This window comes from Python bivittatus, unplaced genomic scaffold (genome assembly GCF_059951505.1).
Source record: "Python bivittatus isolate LINGU-HERP-01145 unplaced genomic scaffold, Pbiv_v1 ctg000020_np1212, whole genome shotgun sequence".
Classification (NCBI taxonomy): domain Eukaryota; kingdom Metazoa; phylum Chordata; class Lepidosauria; order Squamata; family Pythonidae; genus Python; species Python bivittatus.
Window position 1 is genome coordinate 17,641,342 of NW_028277030.1, and position 27,544 is coordinate 17,668,885.

General features: G+C 36.2%; 1 protein-coding gene across 5 annotated transcripts in view; it reads right to left on the reverse strand.

Moving 5' to 3' along the window:
• ZC3H13 (zinc finger CCCH-type containing 13) overlaps positions 1–27,544 on the reverse strand; it is a 60,428-nt gene that overhangs the window by 30,116 nt on the left and 2,768 nt on the right. For 2 of the 5 annotated variants that reach the window (XM_088135194.1, XM_088135216.1), the window contains exons 2-5: positions 16,167–16,292; positions 15,190–15,299; positions 7,270–7,381; positions 429–537 (exon numbers count right to left, since the gene is read on the reverse strand). In XM_088135194.1, the coding sequence (XP_087991320.1) occupies positions 429–537; positions 7,270–7,381; positions 15,190–15,299; positions 16,167–16,283 (448 nt within the window). In that variant the 5' untranslated portion in view covers positions 16,284–16,292. The remainder of the gene's footprint in view (positions 1–428; positions 538–7,269; positions 7,382–15,189; positions 15,300–16,166; positions 16,293–27,544) is intronic. The other 3 variants (XM_088135209.1, XM_088135199.1, XM_088135222.1) reach the window with 3 other exon arrangements.

The following is a 27,544-nucleotide window of genomic DNA, read 5'->3' on the forward strand; positions in this document are numbered from 1 at the left end:
TGCCAGCACAATTGCATTGTTCTCAATGAGTAGAAGAGCAAACAGCTTACTCTCTTGAAATCTCTTTCTCTCCAATCTCTCTGTTCTGTGAGGAGGGAAGAAATAAGCAAATTCTGTAGGCAATCTCTCCTTTGCCTGACCCTTCCCATCCCCCACCCTCTCGCAGAGCAGAGAGAAAGAGATTTCAAGAGAGTTCTGTAAGCTGTTTGCATAGTGTGCCCCTGGCTTCCAGCCCCAGGCTACATATGCAGAAGAGCAAACAGCTTGCTCTCTTGAAATCTCTCTCTCTCCAATCTCTCTGCTCTGTTGGGGAGAGGGGGAAGAAAAAAGCAAGCAATTTTTGTAGACAATCTCTTTTGCCTGACCCTTATAAAAGGGCTAGTCAAAATACATGTTGTTTGCAAGGTTTAACAGCATATTCTGTTTACCGTCTCTATTTGTTTCCCAGTCGGGATTTTCTTCTTCACTTTCTGGGGTCCTTTCCTTAGTAATTTTAATATCTTCCTTTCCCCTGTGCCTCCCTCTTGTAGACTCTTTCTACAGAAGAAAACATAAAGAAAGTTAGCTGCTTTTCAAAGCAGAAGATGGAATCTATTTTTATGTTAGCTTTATTTGTTGTAGTGTAAGCTTCACAACTGATTTTTTTTTTCATAACTCAGTACCAAATTTTCAAAAACTGTATGCTGAAATATCAAAATTGATAAAATATTCTGACACATTTAGTAATATATCATGCATCAAGAAACCTACTTAAAGAAGAGTACTATTCCAGACAAAATGCTGAACTGTGGTTTAGATTTTCATAAGATAAGCAGAAGCAAGCCTTGGGCTTTAGAGTCCCTGAATATCAATATGAAATTGAAGGCCAATACTGATTATGCTTTGAACAAAGCTTTTAGCCCTTATGTGCTAAAAAGGAAATTTCCTATACTCAGGTGTTCAACTCTTAATTGCTACTTCACTCCCTTCATGCAAGTTGAAAACCAAATCTGGAAGCTGCAGTTAATCCAAACTACCTATTATGCATGAAACAGAAGCTGTAGCAAATAGCATCCAAAAAAGAAATCACAATTTGGAAGCCAGTTTTTAAATTGGTTTCAGGATTGTTTGGTAATGATCTGCTCCCACTATACATTATGGAAAGCAACAGTTAAGGGAAGTACAAAATGGCAGCAATGGGGCAGCATAGATATATAAAGCGCTTGTGTAGCTCTTAAATTCTTAAATTAAAATTAGCTTCTCCAAAGTAGGCCTGTGCCTTACTGAAAGCACAATCTGTTCACAAATCAAAAGTTGGAATTATATTTGAACACATCATTTTGTCTCCTATGTATTTCAGCATAATATAAAATGTAAGTTTAAGGAGAAGCATAAACGGAGAAGGAGAGTATTCAAAACCCAAAAGTTCATGCCTGCACATCCTTCTAAACTAAGACATGATTTAATAAATTCTGAAATTAACTTTTGTTTCAACTGATTATGTGCCATCAGGTTGATGTCAACTCTTACACAGACAGATTTTCTCTAAGACGATCAGTCCCCAACCTGGTCCTTCAGGTCTTCCAATGGTACCTTTTGACTTACAGGCATCTAACATTTAAATGCATAAAATGTATACTCTCTCTCTCTCCCCCTCCCTCCCCCTCTCTCTCTCTCTATATATATATATATATATATATTTAAAAACCTACCCGATGCTCTTTCCTAATTTCTTAGCTTCTGTTGATGGTTCTAACAAAATTCCCCTCATTTTTACAATTGCATGAAATGTAACCCTTGATCAAATGGTATCATCCACTAAACCCCTAAGTGAAAAGAAGCTGACACCTCTACGTGGTACAAAGTTAAACACAACATATTTCAGCAAATCTGAATGTATACTTATCGTATAAATGCAGTTATTTACAAATTCAATTTTTTAAAAAGTGAGTATGGCAGGTGCAGAAGTTTGGACACCCTTCCAGTTGATACAGTAATACTTTTTTTTAAAAAAATGTAAAGATGTTAGTAAGGCTCCAAAAGGCGACTGATTCTTTAGACCTACAATTAGCCTGGTGAACACAATTCCACAGGTGAACAAATACTGAATCTTCTAACCTTTCAGGTTGTGATTGTTCTGTCTACTTTCAGCAAACATGAATATCTCTAAGCAGTTGTCTGAGCATTTGAAAACAAAGACAATTCACTCTTATCAAATAGAGGAAAGACAATATAACAATATCTGAACATTTTCAGCTAGTAAGTTCAACTACTAAAAACACAGTTAAGAAATGGAAGTTAATGAAACTGTTGAGACGAAGGCAAGATCTGAAAAAATTCTGCTAGAAAACAGAACTCACAGATCACTGCAACTGACATGATGAAAAGGGTTTTTTTAACACTGGAGTGCTTGTCCACAGGTCCATAGTACAACACTGTTTATACAACAATGATGAGCATGAGAAAATTATCAGGAGAAAGTCTTCTCTCTGACCTCATCACAAAAGACATCATCTAAAGCATATAAAAGTAAGCCTCGATAAATCTAAAATGTTTTTGGAATGAAATGCTTTGGACTGAAAAAAACAAAAATTGAACTATTTGGCCACAACTACAAAAGATATATTTGGAGAAAAAAGGGTGAAGCATTTGAAGAAAAGAACACTTGGCCAGTTATTATGCACAGTGGTGGCTCTATTGTGCTTTGGGCTTGTGCAGGAGCCAGTGCCACAATATGTTGTCAAGGTAGAAGGAAGAATGGATTCAACTTTGTGCCAATATAACCTAGAAGCTAATGCATCACAGTTGGTGAAGAAACGGAAGCTATTTCAGGAAGACAGTAAGTCAAAACATGCCTCCCAATCCACCAAGAAGTACTTACAGGAAAAATAAAGGTTTTGGAATGGACTTCACAGTCCCCATAGTCGAATATTATCAAAAATTTGTGGGAGTTCTCAAATATACAATGCAGACCTAAGAATATTTTTTCCCTTTTATTTTTGTGAATGTGAATTGTTATGGGTTTAAATTGTATATTTATTTATTGTTTTAATGTGTTGTGAGCCACCCAGAGTCCCCCACTGGGGGGAGATGGGCGGGGGGCAAATTTAATAAATAAATAAATAAATTTCTGAAATCTTACATATGCAATGTATGCAAGTAGACTTAAGAATATTTTTGAGCTAGAAAGAATTCTGCAAGGAAGGAAAAAAAACCCCAAAAGAAAGAATAAAAACACTCTTAGTTAGCCGTGGGAACCATCTGGAAATTTATTTGTCCCAAAGAAATGCTGGGAAGTACGGATTGAAAGGCAGTCCAAACTTCAACAATTGCCAAATTCCCTGTTTTTTTACTTTGAATCTCTAACAACTGCGCATAGATTATACATTAAAATTTGCAGAAAGATGCAGTGCTTAACTTTATACCATGTAGAGACTATTCCAGTTCCTGCTTACTTAGGGATCCACTGAAACATAATTTGGCCTAGGGTACCTAAATTTTGCAACTGTATTCTCTGAGGAAACGAGAGTAAGGACATTTGGCCGATAAGACCTAAAAGGACCCTTTATCTATACTTATTATCATTCTAGAATTACCTCCTAAAATGGAAGTACAGTAATTCTACTACTATCTTTTACAACCTCATGTAATAAAACTTGGGTGTGTTTGGGGGATATCAGTAACCAGTGCTCTGACTGCTAGTCCAATAAATGCAAGTTACTGAACCAGCAAAGTTAGAAGTAATAAGGCCTTCTTGTGGAAGATAAAAAGATAGGTTTCAGTTTCTAAGAAAGACATTCAAGAGGGCTAGTTAGATTTGTGTACACAAACATACAGCTAATAAAACACTGGCCTCTATGCAGAGGGGCAGAAGTAAAATAAACCATGAGATGAGGGAGCAGATAGACAACTAAATCAATTAAACAGCCTTGTACTGAGTGAGCTAGAGGGAACTCTTCGTTCCTACCCATTAAGTCTTCATCAACATAAGGAGTAGCTCAGCGAAGGAGAAAAAGTCTTTCAAAGGATCTGAGAAGTTAAATTGACAGAAGTATCCAACTGTGCAATCTTTTAAGTCTGTAGAATGGATTGAGACGCCATCTACAGTTTATACAAGTAAAACAGCACCTCCTTCCATGGTACAGAACATAGCATAACTTATATAAGGTGACTGCAACCATATGAAGATCTCACATCTGACAGGCAAGTGATTCATTCAAATATTTCTATCCACTTTTCAATAAATAGACTCTGAAGGCAATTAGAAAACCAGAAGATAAAAGCCAACTGACAAATGTTGCCTTTACTTTGCTAGCTGATCAACCTTCCAACACTATGAAATGTCCATAAACCTCATAAAAGAAGGAAAGGAAATTAAAAAGAAGAAAGTTGCCTCAAATTGCATTCATCTGCCAATAGAATGGGCACTCCTGACAGACTGGATTCTTCTTCCTCCTTCAGCTTCCTCCTCTATTAAACCTGGTCTTTATGGGAGGATTTACTGGAGCAAAAGTAGACAATGGAAGTATTGAGAAGAACATAAGAGAAACTCCTATTGTAAAAATGGAAGTTTGATATCATCCCCAACATAGCTAACATAGGGAGCTTCTGAAAATGAACTAAGAGATAGGTGTTCAAGAAGGTGATAAATTATAATTAAATAAGATATTTTAGTTAATTTATCACAGCGTGCAGGCAATTCTCTCATTGCACACATTATGGAAACTACTACTCTGTTACATCTGAAAGGAACTCAAAAAATCCTATTGTTCAATTTCACACAAAAATCCTATTATTCAATCTGTCAATCATGAACACATGATTAACGAAGTGTTAAATGAATAAATTTTCAGCTACTCTGTAAGAAGAATAGCACATTATCATCACCATCATCATCATTATGGTTCCAAAATCATTAAATTAACAAGTTAAACATATATTTAAATAATATAATACAAAGTGTATTTCCTCAAATACAGATCCTTAATGAAAAGTTCTCCAGCTGAATCAGCCAGTTATCCTATCCAAAATAAGAATATTTCCACACGATTCAATTTAGAACTTTCTAACAAATAATCAAATCTAACATTGGTACTTATTCCAACCTCCTAGCTGCTTTAAAGATATGGGCTGCTATCTGAACTAATACACAGTGTTACAGGTGGTCCTCAGGTTACGACCACCTGTTCAGCGGCCATTCAAACTTGCAACAGTGCTGAACGAGGGGGACTTACAACAGGTCCTTAGAGTTCTGTCCATCACAGCATCCCCATAGTCACGTGATTGCAATCCATGTGCTCAGCGCCCAGCTTATTATTATGGCGTTGCACCATCCTTGTGGTCACATGATTGTGATTTCCGACATTTCCTGCCAGTTTCCCACAAGCAAAGTCAATGGGAGAGCCAGCAGGAAGTCAGAAGTCACAGTTACGAGGTCCTCGCTTAACGATAGCAACCAGGACTGCTGGAATTGTCATCACTAAGTGACACGATCACACGATGTTGTGCTTTATGACATCACTTAATGACGGCAATTTTGGTCCTAATTGCCACTGTAACCCAAGGACTACCTGTAAATGTGAGACATGACTAAAAAAAAAATGGCCTGATAGACCTCAATGTCCCAAAATCACTTCAGCCATAAAAATGTGATACCCATCAACATTTGTGGAAAGTGTGGAACAATTTATTTTTTTATGCTCCCGGTTTTTTTTTAAGAAATCGAACTAGCAGTGACATTCCAGCCAAACAGAGGTCTAAATCTGGAGAATGAAATTGGAGAATTTGCACATCTAAGAACTGATTACAAAGGTAATTCCTTGGAGACCGTGACAAGGTAAAATAAATTTGAAAACCCCATAGTGAGACATTCTAATCAAAGCTTTAATCCCACTGATCTGTTAACAAGAATAACAAGAAGTAAAGCTATCAGACCAGGCCTCAGGATTCTTAAAGGCACTACTATGCCAGTTAGGTTTACAGAGATACGCCAGCTGCTATAGTTTACACCATAAAAGAGAGAAATACAGCATTCCATTGGCATCTGAATTTATTTGTTCAACGAATTTAGTTATAGCTTTACAATAGTAACAAACATACATATTTTGAAATTGGAGGAAAGTGACATCTTAATTATTGTTTTTCTTGTCAAAAACAAATGTATTGCTTCATCAAATAAAGTTGCCAAGTTTTAACAAATCTTCTCCCCCAGGATCCTCAGGTTTTGCCACATGCACCTGTATTTTAATGCGACTAGCTTAAGAGGTTTGAAACCAAACTACAAACAATTGTTACAGATCTATCTGTAAAAGGTGTTATGGCTATATTTATACAAAGAAACTTTCACAGTTGAGCCAACAGAAGCCAAAAGGAATTCTCACTCTCCTTACAGGCCCCTTGGTAGAAGAGGGAACAACAATTTTTCTTCCACAAAAAGAGGGAAGAAAACGGCTGTGTATGTGCACACATATATGAAAAAATAAACTCAAAGACACTTCACTTGAGCAAAACTCTAACACACTGAAAAGGCTTGGGAACTGAAGTATAACCATAAGTATGAGCCCCACATGGGTAAATCCAATCCACAATTTATACTGAGAAAGTAAGAACAGGATTAAAACTATTCAGTCACTCAATAAGTTTCAATAACAATGAAATTCTTTTCTTTGCATAACAGCTCATAACAACATTCTCACAAACTTATACAGGCAGTCCTCATTTAACAACCACTCTTTCAGTGACTGTTCAAACTTGTGGCAGTGCTGAATGAGTGGTACTTATGAGTGGTCCTCAGAGTTCCAGCCATCACAGATCACATGATTGCAATCTGAGGGCTCAATGCCTGGCTCATTATTATGACATTGCAGTGTCCCACAGTCACACGGTCGCCATTTGCGACCTTCTTTGCTGGCTTCTGACAAGCAAGGTCAAAGGAGAAGCTGGCAGGAGGTTGCAAATGGTGACCATGTAATATCGTTGCTTAATAACTACAGTGATTTGCTTAACGATGGCAATGGGAGGGGTGTCAGAATTGCCAGACCCAGTGCTTCCTGAGAAAGCACTCTGGACAGTTTTTGTGAAAAGTGATACCAAGGGATGCAGAAACTATGGGGAACTGGTGAAAATCATACCATTAGATCAGCAGAGACCCTCTTGATTCCCTCCATAAATCCAAGAAGCTCATAGAGACACAAACATGGATCCAACCTACTGTGCCCAGTTATATTTCCCAGGACACATCTCTCCATTTCTAATACAATTGTAGTAATCCTGGAGATATATGCATCCTACCCTAACAGGAGAAGACTGTTCTTCTGTATTATGTTTCTGTGGTTCACTTTCAATGTCTTGACGCTTATTCTTCATTCTTTCCCGAAGGTCCCCTGTAGGCCTTTCTGGTGACCTGTACAATGAAGACAGAAAATACAGCTGCTTCTATAGAATGTATTATTTAAGAAAGACAGCTTATTTATAGCTTTAAGCCCTGCAGTTTTATAGTTCAATTTCATTTCCCAATCTTTCTATTTGTTGTTTATTTACCACAGTTCCTGTCATGTTAATACATATAAATCACAGCTGATCTTGCCCAAGGTGGAGGAAATTTGTCTAATCATTTTAAGCAAGCTAAACTGTTGTTAAACAATGGTTCAGAAAGTGTAAACAAACTCTGCAAAAGTCATCTGGCATATTCTCAAAGGCTTCAATTCATTCCCCCAAGAAAAAGAAAACGTTATATAAATAGACATTCTATTATATTCCTTCCACAATAGCTATTTAACAATATCAGATAAAACTGTGGATCGAACAAATATGCAAGAGTTATTAAACCTTAATGTGAACTGGTATTGCAATCCTTTAATCCTTTTACGTGAATCATTTTCATTAATTTTTTCCAATCAGAAAATCTTCCAATATTCAGAATTTTCCCTTCATGCCAAAGCACAACACAAAATGCATTAACAGGGATATTATTAACTTGGAACATGACAGACTTTACTAAGATTAGAACTGGACCTAATCATAAACTAAACTAACTGAATCAATAGGATTTAAACTAATCAAACTAATAAGCCCAGTTAATGTCAATCAACTATCTCCAATAGCAATCAATTCCTGAAAAGCTTAAAGAATGAGAACTGATCTTAGTTCTGAAGGAGAGTTCCCCACTGCTGAAAATGGCACATTAAAAAGTGTTGTCATATGCCCCAAAAGCAGGCCGTCTGTGAGTGGGAATGATCTCAAAACAGTCTGTTAATAAATTTTAACACCTGGATAGAGTCAAAATGGGACAAGCTAAAATACTTAAATTGCTTTAAGTTTTAAATGTTGAGACTAACATCCTGAATTAAGCCCAGAAAACTCTTAGTAATTGATGCCATATTTTTAAATGTTGCAGTGATATGGTCACTATTAATGGAAACTAATAAACTTCAAGTCCTCTGTAGACAAACTGCAGTAATCAAAACATGAAATAACAATGTCCAAGACTGGAATAACTATTCAAAAGATTAGACTGAATCATGACTATCTTCCCAGTCATATATGTGACTGAATTAACACTTTGTGCTAAGTTGCAATTTATTTAAACATGGTTTTCATTTTATTTTAGCCTGTTAAAAATGGCTCTGTCTAGTCAAACTGTCAGCTCTTGCATCTTAAAAATTCTCCGCTTTGAATTTTTATTTGTTCGACAAACTATAGATGTGAAGAAGCAGGCCAGATAGGACTGTTGTAACTCACTGTTTATCTGGAGCTGCCTGGGAGAAGCAAGACACAGCAGTTAGTTAAGACAGCAACAACATAGCGAAGGATGGTGAGAGGCAAAGCAACAGTGGAGTCAATATTCCTAATGCCACTGTTATTGCAATATAACATAGGTATCAAGTATTATTCTCATTCTAATAACTTTTTTTTCCTGTCTACAATATATTCAATCACTAGGCCACATATAACAATTGGTTGGAGAGAACCTTGATCACATATAGCTTCTCCTTAATTTTTGAATTCCCCACTGCTATATCAACTTTTTGCACAATAGTCTACTCCATCTAGGAAAGCAGTACAATTACAAGAAGATTTAGGGGCTGCCAAAGTCTGGGAAAACTAGCTACTAGGAACTCTTTTCTTACAGCACATTAGATGCTGGCATTTATTTCTGACAAATGAGCTGCTTTCAATTACACACAATAATATGGTATTAAGAAATAATACACAAGCTCCCTAAGGAGGCATATATATTAAGACACAGATTAGAAACAGGCTGGTTACAGATTTGTTACTTATTTTAGCAAGAATTGTTTTTCATAAATTTGAAATTATAGAGTACTATAACTAATACAGAGAAGTACTATTAGGCTCAAGTACCTAACATTAACAAATAATCAGTTGCACTAAAAAAAAAAAAGTTTGGGGTATGCTTGGAATAACTGATCACCTAAATAAGCTGAAACAATTAATTTCTTTTTTTCTTTTTCTGTATCTTCAAATCTGAAGAAGACTGTCAAGTTCAAACCTGAGGCTCACTTCATTCTAAGCTAACTACTGAAAACTCAGTATATACCCAGTTTGAAACACATAGCACATGTATGTGTTATGCAACTAACAGCTATGCAACAAAGACAAATGGATAAAACTTGATGTATATCCCACAATCACAAAGTGTCTGCAGCTCACATGCTTTTTCCTATAATGCTTGAACAACTGAGGTTAACTAAACTGTAATAAAAATTAACATTCAAAAAGATGGGTGTTTTCCACAGGTGAAAAGAGAATGCAGCATACACCAAATCTATTTTTCTTGAAAGCATATCTTGACAATCTAAAGACTTCATTTGTTTAAATGATTAAACAAATTAGAAATACTTTCAATGAATGTTCACTCTTCTATGTCACTCAGTGGCACACTCTGGTTTGCTACAATCCTTATTTTGTTCCTGTGTGATGTTCAAAGTATTTGCTCCTCCTTAAAAATGTACCAGAATCTTTTTTTCATCAACAACAACAAAAAATACAGTTAGTTCCAGTTGTATATTATGAAAGGTTTAAGTCAATGGAAGCCAATGTGTAATTTACGAATTCCCCAGTTGTTGCAGGAAAGACAATATCTCCATCTTACTCTTCAAAGGGATCTATTTTACATTATAGCATGAATTAATAGGATAACATACTGTACATGAATTTTTTTGAATACTTAAAATATGAACTGTAAACCTTATTATGATATTCTGATTTAGCTCAACTTAAAACCCCAAGGAGGTAAGACAAATATTAAATTGGAAGAGGATAAGGATTTAAATTTATTTATTTATTTATTAAATTTGTATGCCGCCCATCTCCTCCAACGGGTGACTCTGGGTGGCTCACAATTAAAACCAAAAACCCAAACCATTAAAAAAACAATACCATATAAATAACTAAAATTAATTAATCAATTAAAATCCGACTATAAAGCAACCCATTACATAAATACTAAAAACATTTAAATGAAGCAGAAAATCCAAGATGGTTAGAAGTTTTAAAATATATGTAAACATTCATTATCTCCAGATGGTTAAAGAAGTTACACCTTTAGGAAATTAAATAATGGTGCTGGATTTTCCTTTTAATTTAAATGATGATATATGAGATTAATGTACTTAGCAATACTAAAATGGATTCCCATGAATTTGCCCATTTAACTCTCTCAACAGTAAGCTAATCAGCAATCATTTTATCTGTGGGAAATAGCTGTTAATGGGGGCAGGGGGCAGGTGAGATAATGTTGATAAGGACTGAAAAGAACTCAAAACATACAGGATTGAACTAGGAGTAGTAGACTATTCTGAACACAGAACACTTCTCAAAATAGTTGGGACAGGTCATTTAAGTTAAAACATTTCAAATTTTTGCACAGAGCTAGTCAAGACAATTCCCCCATCACCATGTTCTTTATCAGAATGACTGTTTCTCCATAACAGCCAGAAGAACACAACCATTTTGGTCAAGATCATTGAGGAAGGAGGCAGAAAAGGAAAATGGTCTTAATTGCCCTCTACAGGTAGTCCTCAACTTACAACCACAATAAGGAAATCCGTCATTAAGTAGTGCAGACGTTAAGCGAAGCATCATCTGACCGCACCTGATTTACAATATTATGTGAATTAGAGGGTTTTAAGTGAATCACGTGGTTGTTAAGTGAATCATGCAGTTCCCCATTGATTTTGCTTGTCGGAAGCCAGCTGAGAAAGCCGCAAATATCAATCATGTGACCCTGGGATGCAGCAATTGTTGTAAATACATGCCGGTTGCCAAGTGCCTGAATTTTGATTACGTAACTGTGGGGGACACTGCGATAGTCATAAGTGTGAGGACCAGTCATAAATGACTTCTTTCACCACTGTCATAATTTCAAATGGTCACTAAACGAACGGTTGTAAGTTGAGGACCACCTGTATAGGTTCACTATACTTTTCACAGCCTACCAAACAGGTACATTGGCAGACTGTGCAGAGTATGATCTCTGCCTCCTTGAATGAAGAGATCTGCTCTATACCCCAGCATGGACAGCATCTAAAATCCAGCCTTTTTCTCACTATTCCTACCTGTCCTGTTTTCAAAGGACTATTTCTTCCCAACTGAACTGAGTCTCCATTCCCAATAGGAAGAGCATGAAAGAAAAACATTACCTAAAGTTATCCCCACATAGGACTCTCAACTAACTATATTAAAAAAATAAATAAAAGGAAAGGAAAGCACATCTACAATTATCCTTAGGAAACTGAGATACGGATGAAAACAAAATATTAAATATACATTTCTAATTAAGATTTAAGTTAGTTACACACAGTTTGATGCTCCTCATACACAAACATGAACCTATAATCACCAAATTATATAATTTCAAGGAGGATAACTAAATTTATTTTATTTTTATTCTAGAGCAAGTTTTCTTATTTATTCTATTTATATTTGGCCCAAATGATATGTGCCCTTGGAATGGTTTACAGACAAAAAAAACCCAACTACAAGTAAAAGCCGAGACAATAAAAATGCTGCTATAAATGTTGAAAACAGCAGTATTAATAAAAAAAAAAGTATTAATAAACAATTAAGGGCCTGCTGGAAAAGGTCTTAGACTGGTGTTCATGAAAGTAGAGAATAATTTCCCCATTTGAATGGAGTATTATCTTATAGTAAAGCATGCATAGATATATGCTTGTGTATGCATTTTACCTATTATATATGGAGGCATATTTATAGTTCTTGTTTCTGCCAGTATACACACACACACACGTCTGTCTACATAATACGTATTAATAATATAACACGTAATATACAGGATTGTTCTGTCATAATTAACAGGATTGGTTAATATTTGAAGGATATCAATTTTCCCAAACATACTGGGAGACATGATTCCCTATATCAGGAGTGGGAACTTATGGCCTTCTAGATTTTATTGGATTACAATTTTTATCATCTCTTAACTTTATGGACATAAGAAGATAAAATTGGAGTCTAAATAAATGGAGGGCTACAAGATCCCCATCTCTGTTCTACTTTCTACATTCATTTTATATCCATAAATAACAGGACTACAGAATTTTTACTACAACATAAAATTTAATATATTATGCTCCCAATCTATATTGCAAACAAGAGAAAAAAATCAGGACAGACATCACAGTGGGAGAAGGAGGCTAAAGGAGTTTGAAAGTCCTCTCCCAAATATTTAATGATTATTTAAAGAGCTCAGCAGAGTTACAAGCTTGCAGGGAGAAAAAAATCAGAAATCCACTGATTTCAAAGTCTTGCCTTTCCCCAATCTAGAAAGCATACTTCTTCATGAAATACATTAATTACTATATAGCAAAAATTAGTATTATGTTTATTCAGAAGAACTGTGGACATTACATGGGGTTTATTTTAAATCTTTTCTTCCTCGCATCTTGAATAATTTAAATTACTGATCTTAATTGTTTTCCTTTAAAATCAATTCACCATGACCAGTCATCAATCTAGTCATTATAGCATACATTCCAAAAATATAACTGAGGATTCTTGTTTCCACAATATCTATTTAACATAGATTATGCAAGAAGAAAAGTTATTAGTACTGAATATTTTTATCAACTATTCCCATGAGCAAGTATAAAATCAAGCTTGTTTCTTGAATCAGTGGAAATATGCAATCTCAGTGATTTTTTAGAAAAGATTGTGCCATAAATTGTGTAAGATTTAGATGATAGATTAAGACTACAACAACTTTATGTAAAAAAATTGGGCCCACAACAAAATGTTACTTGAATTAAATACTTCCACATACATCCAACATCACATATCTGTCTTCTTCTTTCCTTACCTCATCTACCAAGCTCTTAGTCCCTCTATCACTGTTTACCATTTCACACCCTTTTTCCTCCTTTCCTCTCAGAATGACCAATTTTCTGCCATATCTTCCTGCCTCTGCCAATCCTTTCACCTTTCACTTGTGTGTTTATTTTTCACGATATCCCCACAACCAAATAGCTTGTTTCTGATTCTGCTTTCAAGACTACTCTTCTGCTTGTTTCTGTTTTCCATTTCTTTTTTGTCTATTCACCATTTTTAATCTCACATTCCTATTCCAAACATCTGCTTCTTCCACCTGTTTCTGCTCCTATCCACTCCAACGCTGATCTGCTGGAGTGCCCTTCCTCTCATTCACTCATTTCTTGCTCTCCTTTTGTGGTGTTTCCTGTTTCCCCACCATTGAGGGACTATTCTAGTTTAACTAGCAGAGACTTAATAGAAATCTCTTCTATTATTCTATTTTAACTTAACTGAAGTGCCTTATTTCAAGAACTTTTACTTGTTCTGTTTTTAAACCCATGCACTCTTTCCTTGCTTTTGAGGGGAAAGTCGTTGTTCTCTAAGGTGTTTCTACATAAAAATCATTGTAAACCTTAAAATTTATCTAAGCATGAAGGTACCCCCTCTTAATGCATAGAGGCCCTATCTGAGCCATCCTATGTTTGTGGCACACAAGGCCTAAAGTCTGCATTAATATGGTTCGCTATTTATATTGCAGCACTATCATGCTTCCTCTGAAACTAAAGAAAGAATCATTATCACTTTCTTTTCAATAATGATTGACTAAATTGGTCCATCTGACAATGATCTAACTTGCTATAAATAAGGTGGCTCCTTGTACATTCATGAAATATCCATACAATGATTGTTTGCTGGTTAATACATCTTATATTCCAATCTAATCAGAGGCATAATTTATAAAACAGAAGTTCACAGTTTTAATTCCATTTCAAATGAAAATCAGAAATGAAATGTTTAACACCACATTCCATGCAATAATTCAAAGTCCTTTCCTTTTTTAAAAAAATGAAAACACATCTGAAAAAAGCATGAGCCATACTTAGCATTTCTCAGCAGCAATTTGCAGTGCAATCCTACACATTTATTTCAGAAGTAAGCCCCACTGAATATAATGTGACTTATTTCCAGATAACTGTTTATAGGATTGCAGCCTAGATATTTTATAAACTATTTTTCCACACTTCAAAATTTGTCCTCCAACCCCCGCTCCCATGAACAAATTTAGAAAGTGCACAGAAAAGTATAGGAGGCAGCAAAAATTAGCTCCTGTTCCAATTCCCCCGATGTAAACAAATCTGTTAGTGGAAGGAATTAATTGGATTCCACACTACATACATACATTTTAGTTAAACAAAATGCTACATATTGTGAATACACATAAGACCAAAGCTCTTCATGAGTTACAAATAAAAATAAACTTCTCATGTAAATAATTTTTCATTTTATAATGACAACTAGGAAAGCAATTTTGACATAAAGGTGTGCCATACTGTGAAAGCATACTTAGTTACTGATCATGTTGCCAGATGTAAAATTCTATGAACAGAGACTGAGATTTTTGGTGTTGTCTTAATCACCTACTAGAGAGAATTTGAGCAAAACAAAGTTGTAATAACTGCAATAATGTATTTATTCATTTTCACTTCTGACTGACTTCAATAAATTTATTAAAGCAGAGATTAACTTCTAACAAAAACATTTTATTTCTCAGAATCTATACTCAAAAAGTCAGGGCATACTAATACTTCCAGAATAACTATATTCTTTATAAGCCACATCACTGCATTGTATTTTTTTTTTAAGATGACAAGAAAACAGCTTGAAAAAGCATGTGAATATGAAGCTGAGTTCTTCATTTACCTTCGGTAACTGCTGCTAAAGCCTTTACCTCGTGGTGAAGGGCCATGTACGAATCTACATGTGTTCCCATAGAGGCAGTTGCCAGTCTTCAACCAGTTACGGCACTGTGTCTAAGAGACAGACATTACTGGGTGAATTTCAAACTAATGTTGGAATACTGCTTGTGTCAAAAGTCACAGAACAAATAATTCCACATATTATTCTAATCTAACTACAATTTAGTGCAAAATCTGACGGTGTTCACCACCAGCTGTTGGATAACAGAAGACATTTCAAAGTATGTTGGTATGAACTAAGGTCTCTTCTCTTCTCACCAACAACTAAAATATATTTTTATGACTATGTGCAAGACATGTATCACCAAAATGTGATTCATGCAAACAAATGTTGGAATTTGTCCTGTCCTTTCCTAACATCTAGCTAAATAATTCGTCCATCCACACACATTCTGTAGAATATGGGTGGATTTGGTCCTAAATGTTTATAGAGAATCAAAGTTGGAAACAGTTACATCTTATCCAAATTCAGCACTCCAAACCAGTCTGAATGATTAGCCATCAGCAGAGTTAAACATGGTGCACTGCATCAAAGAAAGTTATCCTAATGGCTTCAGATATTAAAATAAGCCACATTACACAGGGGCAAAACAACAACAGAAATAATCTAAGAGAGTCACTTCCTCAGGAGGGGGATTTCTTTTCCAAGTCTAATATGTTTACATCATGAACACAAACATTTATTCAATCAGGAACAAGCACTGGACAGACATGTTCCCCCTCATCTCATCCCATTTGAAAGAGTGCAATACTTTATAATGTATCAGTCTAAGATAAGAAAGCCTTCATAGGTTTATCCAATTCCCACAAAACCAATGAGGTGACTTACTCCAATGGTAAGAGAAGAGAAAAGCATTCCCTGCCATCATCTCTGGCTTATGAGAGTGTTACATTAAGAACAAAGAATACTTTTCGACTCACCTCTGCAGAACTTCCAGTGCTGGGTCCAAGTCTTTCAAATACACTGGGTCTTCTCGATGTGCTATCAGATATGGTCTTGGTATTTTCCACTGTGACCTTCCTTCTAATTTTTGACATTTTGTACTACTTCAACCAAAAAAAAAAGCAACACTGTAAAATTCTCGAGTTGAACTATACAACTGAACTCATAGGGGAAAAAAAAATTAGTTACACTGTTGATCATCAGAACTTTCCATAGAAATTAATCAAGTAACAAATGCAGAGTTTTATTTCAAAGGAATTATTTTAATTTACTTCATAGTAGTAAACATTCCAAGACATGGGGTCCATCTTTATACCTTTTTTAAGCTACCTTATCAATCCCTGGCTATTATCTGAAATAATATATCTATGAGGTATTTAAATTAAATAGGGGGAGGTATTTCCTCTAGAAGAATGCTTTATTTGTAGTAGAAATTAGAAGTACTACCAAAAACCTTTAAACAAATATGCTTATAAACGGTATACAATTTTGGATTGTAATCAACAGTTACATGACTTGAAAATAGCTCACTGGGGGAAGGCAGCTCATGCAAGCAATCTTTTTCTTCCTCCTTTTTCTTCTCTAACCCACTGTACTATCCCCAAACTTTCTCCAGACAGTTAAGGAGGACTGAACAATATGGGGCACACTGTGATTTCAGTAGTATGTGTTTGTATATGAGGAGTGGGATGAAGAAACTGCTCTAAATCTAGCAAAGTATGGGATTTCTTCAAGTTCTTCTTGATCAGTTTTGGGCAATTCCATCATTATGTAATGCCCTTTACTCTCTGGGTTTTAGAAGATGAAAGAAAAGGGGAAAAAAGATTGGTGCAGACTGCTTTCCTCTTAAATAGCCTTTATAACACACAATCTTCAAAACATCAATGAATCTATCAATTATAATATAAATCAACATCAACACTGGAAATCAGAGCTACTCCACTGCTGAAATAAACTAGGGGACTTCTTTAAGTTAAGCTTTAATATATGTGATCATTGCTAGGAACACTTTATGAGATAAATACAGAGAAACAGTGCTTAGATCCCAGTCAAAAAAATAAATGTGGAGTCTGGTAAAAAAAAAAAAAAAAAAGTGTTCAGATATACTCCATAAGCACTGTTTGAAAGCCATCTGAAAGCCTAATGGGTTTTGAACCTTTCTTGTTTTAAGCTATGCTTTCATTTTGTATTATATTATTATTCAAAGCAAGCAGCATTTCTCATTCAAGGCATCAGATCTACTCTCACTACCCTAGCCTCTGACAGACGTATTAAATGCTTCTAAAAGAGTTTATGCACCTTTCCCCCCACAATGTAAGAGAACACCTTGCAAGTACATAACATTTCCGTCAAGTCACTGCATATAGTTTTATATTAGTAAGTTCCAGAAAAAAAGGCTTTACTTTTTTACAGTACTTCATATGTAAATGCAATATATTTATCAGTTGTATGGAATACTGCATATCAGACAAGATAACAAAACACAAATGATTCTTTAAACAAAAGCTCTTAAACTGATAGTATTATCAATATTCAATAAATTGGAAATCGAGGCTATGCATTATCACTATTTTTTAAACAATATTTCAGGCTCAAGAAATGTTTCTCTGGTTAGGGATAAGGGTATCCATTATGAATGAAATCTGTCCTCTTCCATTTATTTTTTCATTTTTATTTTAAAAATAAAAGGCAATAGTCTGCATTGCACAAATGAACTCCTAATCACACTGCTGTCCTTTCCTCCCCCTCCTCTCTCCAACAAGCCTGCAAAATATGTTCTAGAAAACCCCTAACACTCCAGAGCTGATGCAGTGAGAATACCAAAGGCTCCATGAGGAAGGAGGCAATCTTGGATTTCACCCAAGTTGCACCACAGCAGCAGTGGGTAATTTATTATACATGACCTACCTGAATAAGTAACTAAAGTAATGTTCCAATTCTCTTGCCTCCAAAGTGTTGGACTACAGTTCCTCGAACTCCTAGCCAAAATGGTACAGAGCAATTAGGTGTTTTAGGAACTGATATTCAACATGCCTAGAGGCACGAAAATGAGAAGTGCTGAGAGGTCTGAAAGATACCCAGAACTCTAACCTATTTTAAATTGAGATCCTTCATACATTATGTAATCCCTAAAATTAACCACAGTTTGATTTACACTTGGCTTATCATACTTTGCATATGGTATGATTTGAAAAAGTTCCATTCCCAAGGTCTGTCCTTAAGTCGAATTTGTATGTAAGCTAGAACAGTACTGTGCAATTAACTTGAACCATTGTGTATTTAACTCAAATCTTTGTGTATTTAACTCAAATTTTGCTACAATAGGCTCCGTTTTTAACTATGGGTCATCCTTAAACCAGGCGTTCTTAACCCAGGGGCTACCTGTATATGAATTCTAAAGATATAAGAGTGGAAACAAAATGTAACCAGAATAAACCAAATAAAGCAGTATAGGTAGTCCTCGACTTATGACCATTCGTTTAGTGACCATCTGAAGTTATGATGGCACTGAAGAAAGTGATTTACATCTGTTGCAGCATCCCTCCGGTCACATGATCAAAATTTGGGCACTTGGCAGCCAGCATGCATTCATGTCAGTTGCAGCATACTGGGGTCACATGATTGCCATTTGCAACCTTCCCAGTGGCTTCCAACAAGCAAAATCAATGGGGAACTGCGTGATTCACTTAATGACCATATGATTTGTTTAACAACCATGTGTTTCACTTAACCATGGTGATTTGCTTAACAACTGCTACCAAAAATGTCATAAAATTGGGTGTGGTCACATGATGCCTCACGTAATGAACACACCACTTAACAACAAATTTTCCATTCTCTATTGTGGTCGTAAGTTGAGGACTACCTGTACCTATGCAAAATAAAAAGCAATCATTGTACAAAATACACACAGGTTATTAAACCAATTTAAACTTTTAAACATTACATTGACTGGACAAAAAGTAAGTTTTGATCTTGCACCAAAAAGTATCTAACACAAGCAAAATAAATAAATAAATAACATCAACACCAATCCATACCCCCATGGGAAAGAATATTCCATTATCAAGATGTCACAAGAACATGTTTGAATCAATTACTTTATAAGAAGGGAAATCAGTAGAAAATTTAGTTATAATATAAACTAGATCTTCTATCCAAAATTCTCTGATAGCACTATAAACAGAGATTGCTTGAGTGAAGGCCCAATTCAATATAGCACCATACAAACAAGTGCATCTCTTCCTCCATTCTGAAGCCCCTGAAGACTTTTTGGGTAAAAAGGAAACAGGGAAGAACAGGAAAGAGATGACCTTATATCTGCACAGGCCCTCACCATAAGTAACTTCTATTATTTTCAAGTCTCTTTGTGTGAGAGACAACAGGAAAAAATTGAACTGTGTTTTACTTGGTCATGTTTTATACCATGACTGAGGCAAAGGTCAAAATAAATGTAGAAAGATTTTAAGAGATCTTATTTCAGAAGCTACATGTCCCCCTCTCCCCCACAAGGATTGAGCTTATTTACAAAATACAAGCAAAATATCCAGTATTCAAGGGACATATCACACTGGCCATATTCAGATGTTTATCACTTGGCTTATTTATGAGGTATGTGCAAATTGCAAATACAGGATTGGGATAAAAGGAGCAGCATGGTTATTTAGAAGTTTAAAAGTATTTTGCTCAAAGTAATACAGAGTTTAATAGGCTCATGGAATTTCATCCCATTATTTATAGTAAAAGCAGCATTCTTTCCATTCTTAATTCCCTGTGTTTCAGTTATTACTCCTCAATGGGGACAGGGAAAAGAATTCCTTCAAATTGGGATAAACAAGAAAGTGAGAAAGAAATTCACTGCATAAGTTATCTCTCCAACAAACTTAACAATATTAAAGCTCATATGAAAAGGATGGAGTGGGGAATAAACCATATTGCTGCTAAGAAATCTACATGAATTAAGTCCCTAGGAGTTAAGAATGGAGGAAAACTGAAGAAATTACCTTTGTTTAGCAAGTATGTGATTTATGAAAAAAGTGATAAGAAATTCTTCCCATAAAAGTAAAAACATGACCCATTATGCTCCTCCCTATTGATTAATGAATGAATATACATGATTCAGCAACATTTCCTTCCAGGGATTTTGGACTATAACTTACACAACTATTTGACATTCCCATGTTAGCAAGAGATTGCAGGCAACCATGGGTTCATAGCAAACTGGACAATGGAAAAAGTATTTAAGTGGGGGCAGCACTATTCCTTGGCAATTTTTCAAGGAGTACAAGATTACCAAACTATTTACATGTTCAAAAATCATTACCTTAGTTATGAATAAACTGACTGTCTTCAATTACATCAGAGTGAAGAATTAACTGGCTACTTAATATGTCTCACTATCTTCACACTCTAATACTAAACCCTATCCACTAAAAGAGATAACACGGGAACAATAGAAGTGAGAGGAATGAAAAAAGGCAACTAAACAACTTATCTGGAAGTTTAAGTGGATTTCAGTGAACAATCCTATCCCTATTCCTTGCCTCCCACCATTACTTTCAACTCAATCAGCAAGATAATTCAGACCAATACAAATTGTATCTATACTAGAAAACTAAAGCTTGCCTGTTCTCAGCACTGCAAAATCAGACATTTTTCTTCTCCCTTAAACTCTTAGCAATCTGCTGCATGTCTGCTTTAAATTTAGTAAACAACATTAAAAATAAATACCAATTTCATGAATTGTATAATAGCTAAAAAAAATTCCGATAGCCTAAAGTAATTCCACTGAAATATTTGATTAGGGAAGATAGTATAAATAGAACTACAGTTTTATCTTACAATCACCTCTATAAAAAAGTTACTATTTTAAGATATGCTAATAATGCTTGCTTCCTTAGATTTATATTTAAGCAAAAAAGCGTAGGCAAATAGATACACATTTCTTAGTCACCTAAAGAAAAATTAATTACAGCTTGCCTAGTGCTTGCATATTCTTGCGGTCCAATTTGAGTCAAATTGTTTTATTTTTCTGAAGGAATAATTTATGTGTTCAACAAAAGATTATACAATTCACATATTTATTTCCCATTACACATCTATCATAATTTACACAAATCCTGATATATTTTTTAAAGATGAATACTCATTGCTTGTGTAAGAGCTAAAGTCCTTAGGACAGTACAGAGATGGGGAATCAAAGAGCACAATATTATTTGGGCATGTACTCAGCACCTGTCAAGAGCACCCTAATCTACATGCATCTCTTCTCATATCATGGCCAGTTACAAAGACAGCTGCATGAACCCAGGAGAAAAAAAACACAGCTACTCTAAGGAACTAGAGATACAGGACCTATTATTACTCTAGCTTTGCCTTGGTGCAAAATCAGATTCTTGTATTAATATTTTATACTGAATAATCCATGCTAATACAGTAATTAACTTGACAAAAAAACAAGGAAGTACCTTGGATTGACAGGGAAATACACAGCACTAATCCTGTGATACTTTGCTTAAGATTTGTATGGTAACTTGAGTAAATTTGTTAAATGTATTCATTTGTTTAAATAGTAGAATTTGAAAGATATATTTAAATATTGGGTATATTCAATGTCAACCCATTGTTTTGTTATCTAAAATAAACAAAGAGTGTGAGTTAACTGTGCTATAGGAATACTTACAAATATAATTCTACCCAGTTTCTTTTTTTCTGAGATATATATAAAATATCTGTACTGATCTTTGACTTGGTTGATTTAAAACAATTCAATTTTTCTTGCCACCTTGAGATGGTTTTAGAGAAGAACATCAGCCTTGGAAGGGCTGTTTGAATGCCACTGTTCATCCTAGAACAGCTAAAAACATTTATTCTAACACTGCAAACTTCTGCTGTCTGTTTCCATGTTGGAGCATAATCAATAGTAAACTTTTAAAAATTGGTTGGATATATATACTCGTAAGTATTTAAAGATTTACCTGAAACAGAGTTTCCTAACAGTTCAGATATCATATTTTGCAATATAGGGGGACATGAATGCAGGTTAACTGAGATTTTTTTTTAAATTAACCATTAAGCCTGACAGCTTCATAAAGCTTCAGATTTCTCCTTGTGCTGCACTAGAGGGGTAAGAAACATGTCATCTTCAAATAAATTTAACTAACAGCTTTCTTGAATTCACTTCCTTGTTTACTTGTAGGGTGACTGCTAATGTTTCCATAACTAAATTAAATAAAAGGAATAGTGGATATCCTGTTTAGTACCTTTAAAAAGTGTAATTTTCCTGAATCTAAATTATGGTGCCTTTTTGTGTCTTTTTAAATTAATGAAACTGATCTATCTTTTTGTTAAAATCTGGGGCTAAACTTGAATTTAATATAAACAAAGAGCATATAAATAAAGGAACATTTTACACTTATGAATCACATTTCATTATTCTCAAGCAGGACTACACATATTGCTTTTTGTTCAAGGCTGATCAAGATTTATAAAAATTTAGTACAATTCATTTGAGATTATTAGCTTACAATTATAGTTTAGAATCAAAATATTCATTTTATTACTACAGCTTATATGCCACTTTAAACACTTATAAAATAATACAAACATTAAAATAGAAACTGCAGAAAAACAATTAGCAAAACAAAACAACAGTGTACTAAGAAATGACCAGCAGCCTCCAAATCAATAGCAGAAATTTACTTCAAAGGTTCGCTCGAGTATTGGAAAATCAATAGGATGGGAGCCAATCAGAGAAAGGGAGGGAGGCAATTGAGATCTTTGTATTCTTTTAAAATTCACCAAATACTTCACCTAGGCCAGTGACTTTCCCTTTTTAAAAGATAAATAGATATGTGTCTGTGTGTATATATATTAAACCCTTCAGTTACAGGTAGTCCTCGACTTACAACCATTTGTTCAGTTACCATTCAAAGTTACAGTGTTGCTGAAAAAGGAGACTTATGATTGTTCCTCAAAGCTGCAGCCATCCCAGCAGCCCTGCAGTCACTTATCGCAATCTGCGTGTTGGCAACCTGTTCACCTGTCCGACTGGTTGCCAAGCACCCCGTGATCAGATGATTGACATTTGCAACCTTCCACTCCAGCTTCCCCAGAAAGTTAAAGGGGAAGCTGGCAGGGAAGACAGCAAGTCGCTGGGGTAAGTCTCTGTGATGGAATGGAATTATGAAGGCCAGACTCAGGGAGAAAAACATTTTCTTTCATCTTCTGAGGTGCGAGGGAGAGATAAGAGGATGAGACTGACACCTCCCTGAGGAATTCACAACATTGTGGCTGGGATTACTTGGGAACTGGGGTTTCAGTCTGGGAAGATTCCTGCTAGAGGTTGTAGCTAATAAACATTGCTGGACTGAATTTACATGGTCTCTTGGAGTTCCCTGGGCTAGGCCTGACAGTCTCCCCCACCTGCGCACCCTCCCCCAGCCACTCTTTGCTCACACCATACCAGCCACTTACGCACCCCAACCCACGCAGCACCACTCATGCACCCCCTCACACCCTCACCCACATGGCACCTCTTGCAAATGCTCCCCGGCACCCTCCCCCACCCGCTCGCTCCATCCAGCAGCAGCCACTAACCTGCCTATGGACTTGGGATTTGCAACTTCCTGCCAGCTTCCCTACTAACTTTGGTTGTGAAAAGCTGATAGGAAGTCGCCTCACCTAATGACTGTGGGAATCAGTTAACAATGGCAACTGGGACTGCAGGGATTTCCGTCACTAAGCAATGTGGTTGCACTTTATGACCGCATTGCTTAGTGATGGAAATTCCAGTCCCAATTGCCATCATAAATCGAGGACTATCTGTAACTCTGATTTTGTAAAGGATGAATCTACTGTCATCTGCTGACAATATTGGGAGCTCCAATTTAATTAAATATTATTTTTCTCTGTTTTGAGGCTAATTAACCTATATTCCTGGAAAAACTTTGTGAATTCAGTTTTAGCTTTAACAAAATTAGCAGTAATTTGGATTTTAAGTTTTGTATTGATCTAATCAATGTTCTTGCTTACTCTTTTTCTAATCAGATAACAATTTTTCATATTTGTAATTACATTTATAGTAGCGGTTGTTTTAAATACAGGACCTATACAGGTAGTCCTCACTTAATGGCCATTCGTTCAGTGACTGTTTGAAGTTACAGTGGCACTGAACAAGGAGACTTATGGCCAGTCCTCAAAGTTGGAGCTGTCACAGCATCCCTGCAGTGACATGATCATAATTCAGGCAACCAGCTTGCAATTATTTTTATTTTATTTATTTATATGTCACATTTATATATAAATAAAATTATGATGGTTGCAGTGTCCCACGGTCACGTGCTCATCATTTGCAACTTTCACTGCTGGCTTCCAACAAGCAGAGTCAATGGGGAAGCTGGCAGGAAGGCACAAGCTGCAGTCACATGACATCGTGCTTAACGACCACACAATTCACTTAACAACTGCAACCGAAACTGCCATCATTAGTAAGCATGACCATGTGATTTTTCACTTTATGACCCCGTCACTTAGCAATGGAGTTTCCGGTCCCAATTACGGTTGTTAACTGAGGACTACCCTAACTGACTAACCCTAACCCTAACTTTTTTCTTCTTTATAGATACTTTTAATTTTTTGGGAAATCCACTTTATTTTCCCAGTACAATTTTGATTTCTAATTACAAATTGATTGATAAATGATTTTTTTGGGGGGGAGGCTTATCTGATTTATATATTCCTCCATGTAACTGACAGATTGCTCAGGTAGCCCTGGAGCTACAACTGCAACTGGGAACAGGATTGCCATTGCAATGTCACGTGACTACATCACTTAGTGATGGAAATCCAGGCAGGCAATCCAGGCAGTCCTGGTTGTTATAACACAAGACACACGGGTTGTTAAATGAGAAGAGGAGGGAGTCCCAGATAAGGAGTGCGGGAGTGCCGCAGGGGGATAAGGGAGATCCTGGGAGACCCAGCGCAGGCCACGTGCAAGTCAGGGAGGGAATGCAGCTTGAACTCAGAAAGGCCAGGAAGTGAGGGCACAGGGGGCATGCGATCACAGAGAGGCTGTGGAAAGAGTGCGGGGTATGAGTGTGTGGGTGATTGCAGGGAGGCCAAGAAAATTGCACCCAGACAGACCCGGTGCGTAATTTGGGGGTTCTCCTGGACTCACGACTCCTGCTCGAAGAGCAGGTGGCAGTCGTGGCCAGGAGGGCCTTTGCACGACTTCGTGTCGTGTGGCAGTTACGCCCCTTCCTGGATCAGGGGGACCTCCGCACGGTCACTCATGCCCTGGTCACCTCTGGGTTGGACTACTGTAATGCGCTCTACATGAGGCTACCCTTGAAGAGTATCCGGAAGCTACAGCTGGTGCAGAATGTGGCGGCGCGGACAGTTCTTAATGCCCCTAGGAGGGCACATATAACACCGCTGTTGCGCGAGCTGCATTGGTTACCAGTTTGTTTCCGCGTCCAATTCAAGGTGTTGGTTATCACCTTTAAAGCCCTTCATGGCACAGGACCAGGTTATCTGAGGAACCGCCTCGCCCTGGTCACTTCAGCCCGTCCCACTCGGTCCAGCAGAAGGGGCAGGTTGCAGACCCCACCGGTCAGGGAATTTCGATTGGTGGGGTCTAGGCAGAGAGCCTTTTCTGCTGTAGCACCCGCCCTATGGAACATCCTGCCTCCTGAGGTCCGGTGTGCCCCCTCCCTCATGGCCTTCAGGAAAGGTATTAAATCCTGGCTTTGCCAGAAGGCCTGGGGGCCAGAGGGGGGCCCGCACCTGTGGAGATGGCTGGTGGGATGATGGGTTGCCCCCCCCAGCATCTTATAGATTTTTATAGGGCCAAAATTAGAGGAGGTTTTTTACGGTATTTTTAATACGTTTTTAAATTATTTATAGTTTTTAGCCATCTTGGAGAGAATTGTATTTCTTCTTTTTTATTGTGAGCCGCCCAGAGTCACCCATGGGGGAGATGGGCGGCATACAAGCCGAATAAATAAATAAATAAATAAATAAATAAAATGAGTGCAGGGTGGGTGTGATCACAGGAAGGCTGTGGAAATAGGGCCTGGGGTGGGAGCGTTTGTAGGGAGGCTGTGGGAATAGGGCATGGGGTACTATGTGCATGTGTGCAATTGCAGGAAGGCTGAGGAAAAAGGGTGCATGGTGCATGCATTCACAGGGAGGTCATAACTTGAGGACTACCTGTAATTTTTTTTTAAAAAAGGAAGTATTTCTATATGTCCTCCTAGATTTTAAATGAGGACACAGGGAGCCAGATTCAAATCACTTTCCCCTCAACCCCACTAGGAAGCTATATAGGCAACCTTGGGCCAGTCATTTATCTCTCAGCCCAATACACATCACACAATTTTTGAAAGAATAACATGGCACGGGTGGAGAGAAGCTCCCTGGAAAAAAACACAATGTATAAATAAAATATACTAACAACAACAATAGCATAAACACTTTTAATTTTTTGGGAAGTCCTCTTTATTTTATTTTCCCAATATAATTTGGATTTCTAATTACAAATTGATTGATAACTTATTGTAACATTTACTGTTTAGTGAAAATTACTTTTCCCACCCAAGACCACGTGTCAGTGTATAAACCATCGAAAAGGATTACTCAATTTTAAACATTATGTTCAAAATATTTTTAAGCAAACCCCTACTATAAACTCATGTTTACAGACATAAAAATAAAATTGGCGAACACACATTAAATATTAAATTCATGTCTCTATTTTTTTAAAGTGGTACTAAATTATGACATAGCTAAATAACATTTGATCAATTAGCATAGGTATCTCTTGTTTCCCATTGTATTTTCTTTAAAAAAAAAAAAGCAAGCTGTCATATGGGTTTACAGGATAGTACAAACTGCACTTATCAGAAAAGATTATCCAAATAATTTTATTTTTGCAAATAGCTTTAAAAGTGAGTCATTAGATTCACTAATAGTTATTTTCTGTTTAATCATAAGTTGGCTTAAAGTCAGTATCATCTTCCTTTCTACTACATATTTCATTTGAGTGTTGATAACTGAATACAAAAATGCAAGTCTACTCCATTTAATAGGACTGTCACTTTCTCCCTTAAAACAATGCAAGTAGAAAACCAATATTCTGCTCACCTTTAAAAATGAATTGTTAAATATATTTGTATCTTTACTAAAGACCCAGTAATAATATGTTCACATATATTATCAACAAAAAATCTTTGTAACATCTCACCCAATGACCATAAATGTAGTAAAATAGTTTGACTTTTGATCACCTTAGAACAAGAAAAAAAAAGTTCAACTTATTGTACTTGCTAAGTTGTTAGAATTACAATCCAATAAA